This window comes from Panthera tigris, chromosome A2 (genome assembly GCF_018350195.1).
Source record: "Panthera tigris isolate Pti1 chromosome A2, P.tigris_Pti1_mat1.1, whole genome shotgun sequence".
Classification (NCBI taxonomy): Eukaryota; Metazoa; Chordata; class Mammalia; order Carnivora; family Felidae; genus Panthera; species Panthera tigris.
In genome coordinates this window covers 118,396,843-118,410,388 of record NC_056661.1, presented here as the reverse complement: position 1 = coordinate 118,410,388, position 13,546 = coordinate 118,396,843, and the positions used below count along the sequence as shown (strand labels likewise).

General features: G+C 49.7%; 1 protein-coding gene across 7 annotated transcripts in view; it reads left to right on the top strand.

The window, feature by feature from the left end:
• JAZF1 (JAZF zinc finger 1) overlaps positions 1-13,546 on the top strand; it is a 340,087-nt gene that overhangs the window by 322,758 nt on the left and 3,783 nt on the right. For 5 of the 7 annotated variants that reach the window (XM_042968799.1, XM_042968835.1, XM_042968829.1 and 2 more), the window contains exons 4-5: positions 5,429-5,533; positions 9,044-9,213. In XM_042968799.1, the coding sequence (XP_042824733.1) occupies positions 5,429-5,533; positions 9,044-9,213 (275 nt within the window). The remainder of the gene's footprint in view (positions 1-5,428; positions 5,534-9,043; positions 9,214-13,546) is intronic. The other 2 variants (XM_042968820.1, XM_042968805.1) reach the window with 1 other exon arrangement.

Below are 13,546 nucleotides of genomic sequence, written 5' to 3'. Positions count from 1 at the left end.
GGTCATCCCTAATGTCGTCATCACGCGTCCCTTCGTTATGTCATGCACAGATGGCGTTGTGTTTTAAAGAAGCATAATCACGAAGTATAAGATGTGCACATTACACACACAGCAAATGTTCTTCCGGTGCAGGGGTCTCTCCTGTGGATTTCATTCATTTTACAAAGACGAGCTAAGGCTCACTGAGGCCAGGTGCTGTGCTCGGTGCTGGGGATGCTGCAGGGAATAAGGAGAACTTCCCCTGTGACGGTGATTTCCCAGTGAGCCGATCAGGGTGATGGGGAAGGCGGATCTCCCCACTGCCCTTGGACACACTTAGGTCTCTCCTTCCTGAGTTTGGCTCCAGCTCCTTCCTGGTTCAGGGCAGTTGTGATTCTCTGGGTCTGGCCCAAAGCATTGGCTCCAGAAGGCCCACTCACCACTCACAGGCCTGTGCTTGCTACCTGCCCTACTTAGCTTGGCTGATTTGAAACTCTGAGAACCCATTCTGTTCGGCAACTTGATGACAGACCGGGCAGAGTCCAGGGTACCGTGGGTGACCCTTCTTAGTTCAGCACAAGGTCTGTGAATGACTTGTGCCATTCTTTAGAACCGGATGCGCCTACTCTGAAAACAGAGATTGTCCCTGAGAGCATTGACCAAGATGATGGTGGGACGCAGTCATAAAGGGTACCACAATCTTTTTCGTTTTGTGACGAACTGTCTTCATATTTGGTGCCCATTGTATACACCTGTCACTTTCCTATTTCACCTGTTGGCCCCCCGTCTATGTGTGCCCTCCAGATGGTCCTGAGGTTGGCTTGCCAACAGCCCACGTTCTCAGGTAGATTGTAGGTTCCTGCCAGCTGACACAATACCTTGGTGACGGTCACCAAAAATGACCTTTCTCTTCTCTTTTGACCTGTTTTACATCCTACTTAAATGTTGGTTAAAATTGTTTGGTGGTTTTCTAATCTGGATGAAATGGTTCTTTTAGTTAGAAGTTCTATAAACTGAGATGCTCATGGTCAAAAATAGCCTTAAGCTTTTTTTAGCGTGACACATAGTTAAGAACTGTATTTTAAATTGAGATGCACACCTGAGACAAGTTTTATGAAGACTTCTTAGACTCTGACACCTTCTATTCCATTCTGTCTTTATTTTATTTCTTTCATGCCCCACCAAATTGATTGTATGACCCACTTCTGGGTCACAGTCTGCATTTTGAAAACACTATGACTCTGCATCGGGGGTAGGTCTCCAGAGCAGCCAATTGTCACAGAAAACTTTTAGGTTAAATCTCTATGACTCTTGAGCAACCACTCGAAGGCTAAGGGAAAATAAGTCCTTTTACTCTCCCCCAAAGGTAAAAGAATGGAATTCCTAATGGGATGCAGAAAGGCAGGGGGTGGATATTGCTGAAATCTGGGCTGTACTGAAGAGACATTGCCATTTTTTCTTATGGTTGACACACAGTGTTATGTGAGTTTCACATGTATGAGATGTCATTTCTCGGTGCCCATTTGTCCTGAAAAATAGCCAAGAGCTGGGGACAATAAAGGAGGAAATAGTATTTTGTTTTGGGGGGCAGTTTCTTTCTCCTCCAGCCAGGATGAAGAGCTGGGAAATTGGGGACCCAGAGAAGTATGCCCAGCTGGAGCCCTCAGTTGGCAAGGGGACCCCTCCAGGGTGGGAGAAGAAGTCCTTCAGATAATAAAGTTCCAAGCAGCTATGACATGGAATAAGGTCATGATGAGGCATCGGGTTGCTCCTTGATATGGGAAGTCATTAGAGGGTTTTAAAAGGCAAGTAAGATAATATATTCACTTTAAAAAACAATTTGTTTAATGTTTTTTTATTTTTGAAGGAGAGAGAGAGAGAGAGACAGAATGTGAGTGGAGGAGGGGCAGAGAGAGAGAGAGAGAGAGAGACACAGAATCTGAAACAGGCTCCAGGCTCCCGGCTCCGAGCTGTCAGCACAGAGCCTGATGTAGGGCTCGAACTCATGAGTCTTGAGATCATGACCTGAGCCAACGTCGGATGTTTAACTGAGCCACCCAGGCGCCCCTCACTTTTTCTTTTTTTAAGACTGTAGGAGGTCAAGAGCTGTGTAATATTGGGTCCCCTTCTACTAGAGCCAGAGAAGTATATTCCCTCATTAATTCATCCAACAAGCTCATGTCTTTGGCTCCTTAAGTGCAACCACAGCACTGGGCAGATTATCAAAGATAATGGCCAGGCACCTCCAAGTAAGTTAGAAAGTGTTGAGTCCTATGAGGGAAAGGTTGCTTCTGGCTTGGAGAGCCAGGACCATTTGCATAGTTAAGGAGCAGTTGGGGGAGGATGACATCCAGGAATAAGCTGAGGCCAGGAGCAAGGAGGTCAAGAACTTTCGAGGCTCGGCACATAGTCCCCAGCCATTAGCGTGTCTTCCATGGTCATCATAATGTTGCCAATTCATTTAGATGATTGTTGCTGTAGCTTCTATAAATTGGGTCAGTACCAATTAAAGCTAATTTATAATGATAAATCTATAAGGCAGGCGACTCTTTGCTAATGTATTTGCCAGAATTTGACACCCCAGGAGAGTTTTAATTTGCTGTCACTGCAGTTAGCACTTGTGCATGAATATTAATGATCTGCATTATAGGGAAAATGGGGTATGCTGGGTTTCTGGAAAAGGTTGACTTGTTTTCATCTATCTGTGTGTCAGTGTTTTATGTTTATGAATACAAGGAATGAGAACACTGTGGGTGCTCCAATGGAGAGCAGGCCGTGCGCACAGGCTAAAGGGGTAAGCAAAGGACAGATGGGCAGAGGTTGGAGGGGAGTAGACAAGATTTGAAGTGGCTCCTGGGGCGAGTGACAGTGAGCTTGCCAGAGGCACTCAGCAGGGCTCCTGGGCAGTGATGTGGGTCCAGGTGGGTGAATCTGCGTGTGTGTGTGTGTGTGTGTGTGTGTGTGTGTGTGTGTGTATGTGTGTGTGTGCAGAGGCTCTGGACCACCTCGCTTTCTCATATGATGCATGAGAAAGGCTCTGGTTTTTACTTCCTTTGCCAACCACCGGTGGGATCTTTCTGGCGATCCTGCAGAATGGTAATTGCCTTATCACGAAACCCTCTCTGCTAGGTTGTGCTCCTCCCCAAACTGAGATGCCAAAATGGGGCTCTCGGGGTTGCCTCTCTTGGCTGCTGTCCTGCCCACCGCAGGCCCCGCGTGGGGATTGTGCAGTATGGATGGTGATGATAGAAAAGTCAGCCCGAGGCGGACCACTGGCAGCCAGTGTTTATGTGGGCAGGGCGCGGTGAAATGACATTTTCTTGGAGAAACTCTCACACTGACCGGTGGCATTTTAAAAGTCATAGTATCTAAGACAAAGGAGAATCTGAAAAACCAGCTCATGTAGCTCCTCTTTGGAAGACTGGACTGTGACCACCCTGGGAGGGCAGGGTTGAAACCACTTGGTGTTCGAGCCCAGTGCTTCCCACACACTCCCGTGTGCACCCCACGAGCGGCTGTGACTCCACACGACGATGCGTCCCCTTTCCTTCCTCTCCGGTCTCTCCAGGGCCTTGTTTTGTGTGTCACGTTTTGATCCGTCACGCAGGGGATGTTCAATTTGAAAAGAAAGGAGCACGAGGTTTGGGACCAAGTACCCTCGCACCCGTCCAGTCTGCCTGTTTCTGGCCAGGTGACCTTCGGCACATCTGTCACCTCCTGAACCCCCTGCTCTCCCCTCTGTTAAATTGGGGCAATGAAGGTTGGTTACGGGACAAGCACCAGGCACACAGGAGGCACCCAAACCCTAAGCGGCAGGAGCAGCTCCCCACTCCTTCTGGTTCCAGAACGACGCGTGTAAAACAAAACCTGCTCGTTCTTGGCTGCGATTCTTATTAAGAAGTCCAAGTAAACACAGAGAGGTTTAGGCATGGGGTTGGGGGGTGGGGGAGCGCCAGAATTTGGGGAGCAAATGACTGAAAGCAAAAGGAGGCCAACAGAAAGCAGGCATTGTTACTGTGTCATAAATGCCTCCCGAAAATCTTCTCTTGCGGCCCACCGGTGGACTGAAATGAACAGGCCGTGTTAGGACAGGCCCTCCGCGCCATGGAGTGTTGTAGCCAGAGGACCTGCAAAGGCAGTGACCGTCGTAACAGAGACGTGGCTGGGCTAGCGTCCGCCAGAGTGCTCAGCAGCCCGTCTTGTGTGTCCTCCGTTCTTGGGCTCCCTTTTGAGACGCAGATCTGGGAGGGTGTACTCTCTTCTAATAGGGAACAACGGGTTCGTCACGTTTGGACACCTGATCAGGCCAACCGATGTTTGTTTCAAAGTGCAGGGGAAATGTCTCCAAGAGGGTTCTCCTGCGCTGTTTCCCAGGTAGCACAACCCAGGGCACGGGGGCGCCACGACTGGAATCCGTCAAACCCGCTGGCAGTTTTCACCTGTTCTTCTTAATTAGGGTCCGTAAGCTTTCGCTCTGTTTTGTCAGAAAGCCTTCCTCGGGGCCCTCTAAGCATGAAGTTGAGGAGGGGCTGTCCGTTCGTGGCCGGTGTTTTCCGGTTTTGTGTCTGAGCACCTCGCCCTTTTCAACGGGCCCTTGCGAGGATGTAGGGCTGCCCTGTAGAAAGGAGAGAGCGAGAGTGGGGAGAAGAAAGGAAGATGAAGACGAAAGGGATAACCATAACCTTTTGCCGCTTACGATCCTGGGCCAGGTAGCGCTGAGAAGGCAAGCCCTCCGCACAGACCACCGTGGGCCGGCCGAATGTGGGGTGCAGTGGCCCGTAAGTTCCAGGATTCTGATTCCATGACCCAGTGTCCCCCAGCAGAACTTGATTGATTGACTCATTGATTGAGACAGCATGAGCGGAGGAGGGACAGAGGGACACACACAGAGTCCAAAGCAGACTCCAGGCTCCGAGCTGTCAGCACAGAGCCCGACGCGGGGCTCGAACCCACGGACCGTGAGACCATGACCTGAGCCGAAGTCGGACGCCTAACCGACTGAGCCGCCCAGGCGCCCCTCTTTTATGATACATTTACTTCTTCTTTTATCCTCATCCTTTGATTTGTGTATGTTTGTACAGTAACGTGTTAGTGCACACATGCCTTTTCCAATAAATACGTTCCCACATGCTCATACTCAACAAGGTTTAATTGATCGGATGTAGGACCAAATTGTTGGGCGGCCCCTGCTGGGAGACCCAGCTTTGCCACGCCCCACTTCCCGTAACGGGCGGGGCAACTCCAGCAATGGTCTGGAAGCTACCAGGAACTCATGAAGTTCGTTTTGAAAATCGCAGATGCGGCACACATGACAAATGAACCGCCCTGGGGCGTATTTTTTCTCCACGCAAAGACGTGAGGAAAGGAATACAGCACAAAAGAGAGGGGCTTGGCCCAAATGTTTTCGTAACTCCGGAGGTAACTTTAGTTTCGGGTTCGCTCTTCCTAGGGCGCAAAGATGTTCGAGAGCAGACGAAGGGCGGTGGCCGTTTGCAGATGTTTTCTGCAGGACACCCCGGGCCCTGCCGGCACGTCTTCCAGATGTCAGCACCAGGTGGGTGCTGGCACGTGCGTGCGTGTGGCCTGGGAGCAGAGCACGCCTGTCCCCACCTGCCGCAGGTCCCCTGGCTGCAGAATGAAAGACGGCCAGCAGCTGAGGACCAGGCCTCGCCTTCCAGCTGCTCACAGCTCTGTTGGACGACAGGGTGGCATTTGGGGTACAGTTAAGATAAGCAACAGAGCCCCCCCCCCCGACACACACACACTTCTGTACCCTCAAGAGCGAGGGAACGGTGGGCGAAATGAGGAACCTGTTTTTATAATGTTTTACTTGTTTATGTACCAAATACTCCTTTAATGTTTATCCTGTGCCAGGCATTGTTCTCGGTGTATTGTTTTAAATTAAAAAAAAAAAACAACTCTTTTTTAACATTTACTTATTTTTGAGAGAGAGAGAGCACGTGAGCACATGGGTGGGGGAGGGCCAGAGAGAGCGAGGGAAACAGAATGCAAAACAGGCTCATGGCTCTGAGCTGTCAGCACGGAGCCCGACGCGGGGCTTGAACTCACAAACTGTGAGATCGTGACCTGAGCCGAAGTCGGCCGCTTAACTGACTGAGCCACCCAGGCGCCCCGTCGGTATGTTGTTTTGAAAAACAGGAACTCAGCTATGCTTCACGCAGCCTTACGGGCTGGTTAGTAGCATTAGCCCATTTTACAGGTGAGGAGTCTAAAAGATCAGAGAGGTGACGTCACTTGCCCGGGGCCACACAGCTTGTCAGTGGCCGACCAGGGCTCACACAAGCCCCCAGACCTGGGCTCCCAGACCTCCCTGTAGATGGGGAGGTGCTTAGCTCTGCCCACACTGAGAAGTCCACACAATGCGCTTGTCTTTCTGGTGGAGATTCCCATGTCTTTCAGAATTATCTTAGTTTTTGCTTGATTTCACAACAGGCCTTTCTAAACGTATTATATGCAACGTGTTCATGTAATGTTATCACAAAAATGATGTTACGTTGTCTTCCACGTTTTTGAGCACTTACTATGTGCAGACGTTCTGTTAGGCGTTAATTCTAATCCTTAAACTGCAAGGAAGAGATTTGTGTCCCTTTCACAGAAGAGAAAGTGGATGCCAGTAGCTTGTCACTCAGCTGACATGCCCAGCCAAGACGTGCACTGATGTCTGTTATAGGCTAGAATTCAGTGTAAACAGGTGCTTCTTGATCCCCTACCAAGGGAGCCGGTTAATTTCGCAAAGCGCCCCAGCGGTCCCTGTGGTGAACTGGTGCCTTGCCAGGGGGTGTGGGGGGCGGGGGCGGGCAGTTAGCCAGGGACAGTGCCCCTTCACGCCTGTCATCCGGGGCTGGCGTTTCCCTTCACAGGCGCCCCAGCTCGGATGATGAATTGTGTGGTCCCCCTACCTGCAGGATGCCGCGTGGTTTCCAGGCGACTGTGTCCCCAGCATCCAGCCCTCAGGGGCTGGCTCCCTTTGATCCAGTGGAGTCTTGAAGTTTTCTCTTCTGCTGGGCTTCATTAAGCCCTCAGTTGGTCTGAGGTTTTTTCCCCCCAGTTGTAAATGTCGCACGGTTCTTGGTATTCAGGTTAACAAATTAGCCCAATTAGATGGGTAAATTAGTCATTCGAACTTTCCGAAAGCCTGCTGGAGGAGCTTTGTGAAATAGCATTTATAGTTTTCTAACAAGCAATTTAAAGGACACCAGCATGTGGCATTTGTTTAAGAGCAAAATGTCCTAAACAATGCCCTACTTAAAAACAGATTTCAGAATTTGCTCACAGACTCCGAAACACGGCGGAGTATATACCCCTGTGTTGTCTCGTAGAAGCATTTCCAAACGGGTCTCTTATTCCTGGGGGCTACGGCCCAATACAGCAGGGTTACCGAAACCCAGAGTTATTTCAACCCAGCTGAAAGTTGAATTCCAAACCGTTTGCCAAATTGATTTTTCTGCACCAGCCGAGTTTCTAAATAGGCCTCACAACAGACTGCTCTGGACTCCGGAGTGGTAGATGATAAAGAACCAGCGAAAGGGAGTGCAGCTGGCAGTGGAGGCCGGGAGGCACGGTGGGGAAAAAAGCAGTGTCCCTTAATAGCTCATTGAAAGCGCATAAGCTCTTGAACCTCACTGGACTCGGTTTCCTCCTGTTTTGAAAGCAACAGTCCTCTCCAGGGTTAAATGAGATAATGCATCGACCGTGCCTGAAACACAAGAGGCGCGCCATCAACCTGAAGTCCCTTCCTTCCTTCGTGGATCCTTTTAAGTGTTAGCTTCAGAGGCCGGCGTCCTTGTGCCTGGCTCAATTGGCTCTTCAAACAATCTTATTAATGCCTATTAAAATGAAACCCAATAAAAATGCCAATATTTGGTGTTGAAATAATTGATGTAGCAGAGACGGACCATGGAGCACCCAGGCAGGCCCCTGGTGCAATTTAGCCTCACACCTGGGGGATGAATTTCACAACTGTAATTGCTACCATATAATTCTTATTAATGTTGTGCTATAATTCCTATTTATTCCACGGGGCTTGTAAATGCATTAAGACTTGTCAACATATTATTTTACACTGTTTATGATCTTTAGAATTATGTCCTTCGGGGTTGTATTGTGCAAAAGCTCAACATAAATGGCTTTGGGCCTCATTAAAAAAGAGCAAAAAGCGGCTGCTTGTTGAAGTGGTTCTCCGTCCCCACCGTCCTGAACAGAAGTCTGGGAAGCACATTTTTAATTCAATTCCGAACAGAGCTCTTAGCGTCAGGAACACAAGGGAGTCCCCTCCTCCCATCCTAGCAGTCTGACTGGGATGGGTGAGCCCGCCCTCCCAGGGAATGCTGTGAAAAGACAGGTGTAGACAGGACCCTGGGGACAGGTGTGGTAGGGAGGTGTTTGGTCCTCCATGAGCTACAACTTGTACTCGGACATGAGTTGGGTTTGGAGCTTCAGGTGTTTCTGGGTCCCCCCCAGCCCCCCGCTCCCTAGCTTCTGGTAACCCCCTTTTAGTTCCAGATTTCCTCGTAGTCCTCTCAGCTCGAGCTGTAAAGGAAAAGATCTGAAATTAAGTCCCACTGAAGTGTAGCTAGCTATTCAGTGTCAAGTGTAACCCCCTCCCGCAGGTGTTTGCATTTACGAGGCTAATACGCGTGAACTTCTGGGGACAGAATTCTGTGCATTGGAACGTCAGCCGTAGCCGGTGTGTACGTGTTCGGGCAGGGGTGTCTGCCGTGGCTGGGTGTCTTCGGCTTGGGCCTCAGAGCCTTCCCGGCACCTTTGGAGTCACGGACTGGCCTGCCAGGATGTCATGGTCAAGTTCTTGCTCAGCTAATTGCCTGCCAGGAGTCGTTGGGCAGCTCTTAATCTGGTCTCTTAGTGGAAACGCAGGTCTCTCTGCCCCCAGGGCAGTCCCTTTGTGCCTGGAATGTTCCCCCAGGGCAGGAGGAGTGGCCCCCGTGTGGTCACCCATTCCTCCCTGCCCTGCGGGTGGCAGGAGCAAACTGGAGGGAGCCCTAGGACCGCTGCTGATGGCTCTTGCGCTTGTCTGACCCTGCAGGCAGCGAGTACGACGAGGAGGAGGTCGACTACGAGGAGTCGGACAGCGATGAGTCCTGGACCACAGAGAGCGCCATAAGCTCCGAAGCCATCCTTAGCTCGATGTGCATGAACGGAGGGGAAGAGAAGCCTTTTGCCTGCCCGGTTCCTGGATGTAAAAAGAGATACAAGGTAAACGCGGTACCACCACCCCACCGGGCATGACTGCGTGGAAAAACAAGCCCCACGTCGGGCAGCAGCTCCTCCTGCCCAAGCGAGTGTGCAGCCCGGGCAGAGATGCCCCCCTCTCCCGTGCGGGCTGAGTGCCCGGTCCTCCCGGAGACATGTGCCTGGGCACACGCGGGCCCCTGGTCCCTGGCAGTTCCGTGGGGTTTCCCCTCTGCTCATCTGCGCGGGAGCTGCAGGTCGAAAGAGGGGGTGTTTTTGGTAGGAGGATCGTGTTCCCGGTGGTCTTCAAACTCATGTCCTATCAGTCAGAATATCAAGTGTGTCACCTGTTTGCCAAGCACCTGCCTCAGTGGTTGGCTGTGGAGGTGGCTCTCCGAAGGCGGCCTTGACGTCTTAAAAGTAGTGGATGTGCTAGGGTATTTAGCTTTCGGGGAGGGAGCTCTTGCCCCCTCCCGCCCCCACCAGCCCCCGCCTACTGGCAGGAAAGGCAGAAAAGGGGGCTTTGAAATCTTTCTCACCAATGGCCCACCTCAGTGCCCTCTCTATATAGATGATGTGGAACCCGTGTCTCCGAGAGCCTGGCTGGGTGTCATGAACAGCCCGGGGCACTAGATCTTCTGTTAAGAAAACTCAAAGGGACAAAAGAATGAGGAACACCCACAACATTCAGGTGTCAGTCCAGAGGGCGCCTTAAAAAACAAATTTTGTTTTTTTTAGGAAGGAAGAATATTTATTATATAAATATTAAAATCTATACATTCTTAGCTGATGATACATACTTGATTAAAAAGTCTTTTACTTTTCGGGGCGCCTGGGTGGCTCCGTCGGTTAAGTGTCTGACGTCAGCTCAGGTCACGATCTCACGGTTCATGAGTGCGAGCCCCACATCGGGTTCTGTGCTGACCGTGTGGAGCCTGCTTGGGATTCTGTCTCCTTCTCTCTGCCCCTCTCCCCCTCAAAACTAAATAAACAAACACTTTAAAAAAAAAATTGCAACACTTCTGCCAAGTGTCAGCAACTCTTTAAAATCCAGCTGTGAGACAGAAATATAAAAATCAGAAACATACTTGGTACATTTGATGATATGCGAATTTACCCATAGCTCAGCAGGTTGACCTTTTTTTTAATAAAAAGGCTTAAAAGATGTGCAACAGCATAAGCAGTTCTCCCATTGCTCTTAAATATGTCCCTGAACACTAAAAAAGAAAACGACTTCAGTATTTTTTGTGCCAGCCACTATATAGAAGCATGCAACACAAATGAATCACAAGACTAAGTGGCCAAGGTTTCACCTATTTTATACTGTTAGCATTTTATCATGGAAAAGTCCAGGTATGCTTTGTGTAAAATGAAAACGCCAGGGTGGAGGTGTGAGAATCCCATCAGGACAGGGGAGCTGTTGGGGTCAGAACATGACTCAGAGTTACAGACGCACATTTTCTTTTTTTTTTTTTTTTAATTTTTTTTTTAACGTTTATTTATTTTTTTTGAGACAGAGAGAGACAGAGCATGAACAGGGGAGGGTCAGAGAAAGAGGGGGACACAGAATCTGAAACAGGCTCCAGGCTCTGAGCTGTCAGCACAGAGCCCGACGCGGAGCTCGAACTCACGCACCGCGAGATCATGACCTGAGCCGAAGTCGGACGCTTAACCGACTGAGCCATCCAGGCGCCCCGGGACACACATTTTCTACGTCAGAGGCATGGAAGACAGAGTAGGAAAGGCAAGGAGGCTGTTACCTCGGGAGGCCAGAAAGCCAAGGGATTGTCAGACAGGCTCATTTTTCCAGAGGGTAGCTCTTGCGTGTCAGAAAGAGAGTTTTCCTTCTCTATTTATTTCAAAGTGGACAAAGCTAGACTGAGAATTCGCTCATTGATTCCTGCCTGCTTTCCAGATGCCCCTCTCTCCAGGCTTCCCTGCCCCCTTCATTCCTTCTCCACAGCCTCCCCCCGCCTCCCCACCTCACTTGTTTTCCTACCATTATTCTTTTGCTGTAATTTTTCTCTTGGGTTTCCAGCAATTTCTCCTGTAGTTGTCTACATCTGGGTGGTTGGGGACCTGAGTGTTCTTTCTGCACGTAAGGCCAAAAGAAAATTGAGTGAAGCTTGGGCTGCGGAGGCTGCCTGACTCAGTACCACCAGCTGACAGATGACCCCGGGTTGCAATTTGTGGTCCTGATTTCCATGAGGGAAGTGTGAGTTTCCTTTTCTGGGCCAGAAGGCCAAGTAATGATACGTGGGCCAAGAACAAACACGTAACTACTTCTAACCGAGTGCTTGAGGAAGCGTGGTCATACTCCTTTCAAGCTTCAGTTTGACTCTTTCTGCTGGGAAGTTACTGGCCGCAGGGCAGTGGTGAGCTCTGGTGTAATTCCTGCCTCTTATTTACTGCGTGACGGTCGGATTGGGTGTTGGCTTGAGGAAGGTTTAATGAGCGGCTGTGCTGTGGCGTCAGGCAGAATCCAGAAGTGGTGCCATCTTGTTGTTCATTCCCAGGGCTCCCTTCAGACTTGTCTGCTGTTGGCAGGGAGTCTCTAAGCCGTTAGCTGCTTGGGCACCGACCCCAGATCAGTGCTTCTCGCCACTTCCCAGCATTTGCAGAACAGAGAGGTGACGTTCCTCACTTTCTAGACTTCATGCTGAGTTGGGCAAGGGAGAGGGGCCCAGCAGGACAGCCGAGTCTCCAGGTTGTTTCCCGGATGAATCCCTTTGCCTGGGGTGCTCCCTTTCCCTCCTCTCTCCATCAGCACTTCTCATTTGAATTCCCCTCACTTCTCAAGGCATGGCTCAAATGCCACCTCCTCTGGGGGAGGCCTTACCAAGTTTCCCGGCGCTCATTCCCCAACTGAAGTTCGATCCCCTGACCTTTCTACTCGCTCTGTTCATACCACTGGAGAGAGCACTTACTAGCTTTTCACCCGAAGGGTCCACACAGCTCATAGACCCTTCAGCATCGGTCACAGGGCTTGGACAATAGATACTCTGAGGATAAAGGAACAGAGGCAAAATGTATGGGGAAGAAGACAACGCCCCCCCTCCCCCCACCCCCAGCCAACCACCAGGACCCCAGAGCAGTAATGTGATTTTGGATTTGTCCCAGATACGTTTCAGGCCTGGAATAACTGATCCCATCCACCTTGGTGCAACCCACACTCTTCTTCTGACTGCAGGCAAGAGAGAGAGGACTCCCCAAGCTTGTAACTGGGAATGGCTTTAAAAGATGGGCTGTGGTGCTTTGAGGTTTTTTTGCCTTTGATAATTTCAAATATTAGAGTTGTTAGAATCAAGGGTATTTTTAAGAAATAGGCAACAGAACAAGCTGTCCCCTGCACTTTCTCTGGAAGGGTCCCTCTGCTACATGGAGAACATTGGTGGTTTCAGCATCGTGAAGAAAGCGTGAAGGTGGCCTCTAATGTCCAGATACACAGCCAGGCAGGTGTGAGCTCGAGGTTTTCCGGGAAGGCCACATCAGCCCTTCTCTCCCTCAGCGGATCTAAATCTCCTTGCCTCTCCTAACTGTCCCATCAGAAGCCCTGGTAGGGGTATAACAGGCAACCTTTCCAGAAAGCAACTTGGCAGTAAATAATCGAAAGAAGAAAGAAAGAAAGAAAGAAAGAAAGAAAGAAAGAAAGAAAGAAAGAAAGGAAAAAAAAAGTCCATATTCTTAGCTCCATAGTCTCCTAGAAATGCATCCCAAGCACATCGTCAGGGATGCAGAGATTGATATACAAGGATGTTCATCACACTATCAGCACAAATTTAGGAAACACTAAATTTCTAACAGTAGGGCAATGGAATAAAATGATGCCCTCAAAATCCTTTCAAAAAAAAATACATAACGGTGGGAGACTCCAATCTCATGTGATAGATCTCTCATGGGGAAAATGCTGGAAGGAGGTAGCTCAGATGTTCAATAGTGATTAACCTGTTCTTTTTTTATGTTCCTTTGCATTTTCTACATTTGTACAATTACCTACCCTCGACACAGATTGCTTTAATAAAGGGACTTTAAAGATGTGACTCCCACCTGACTCATCCTGGACGTTGTATGTGCGGCCATGCGGAGTCCAGTGGGGGAGTGACTTCCATTTCAGCTCTCAGGCTGGTTGGTGTCACCACGCTGCTACAGGTGGCTTTACTTTCCACTCTTAACACCACCACCCCCTCCAACCCCAGCTCGTTTAATTTTTCTTCCTTATCAAATCCCCAAGTGATTTCATCCTCTCATTTATGTAGAGCCTCAAGGCCTGCGGGGAACTGAAAGTTAGTTTTTATATCAAGGGCACATGTCACATATTGTATTTATTCGGGTCTGAGTCCGGACTATAAAAATCAAA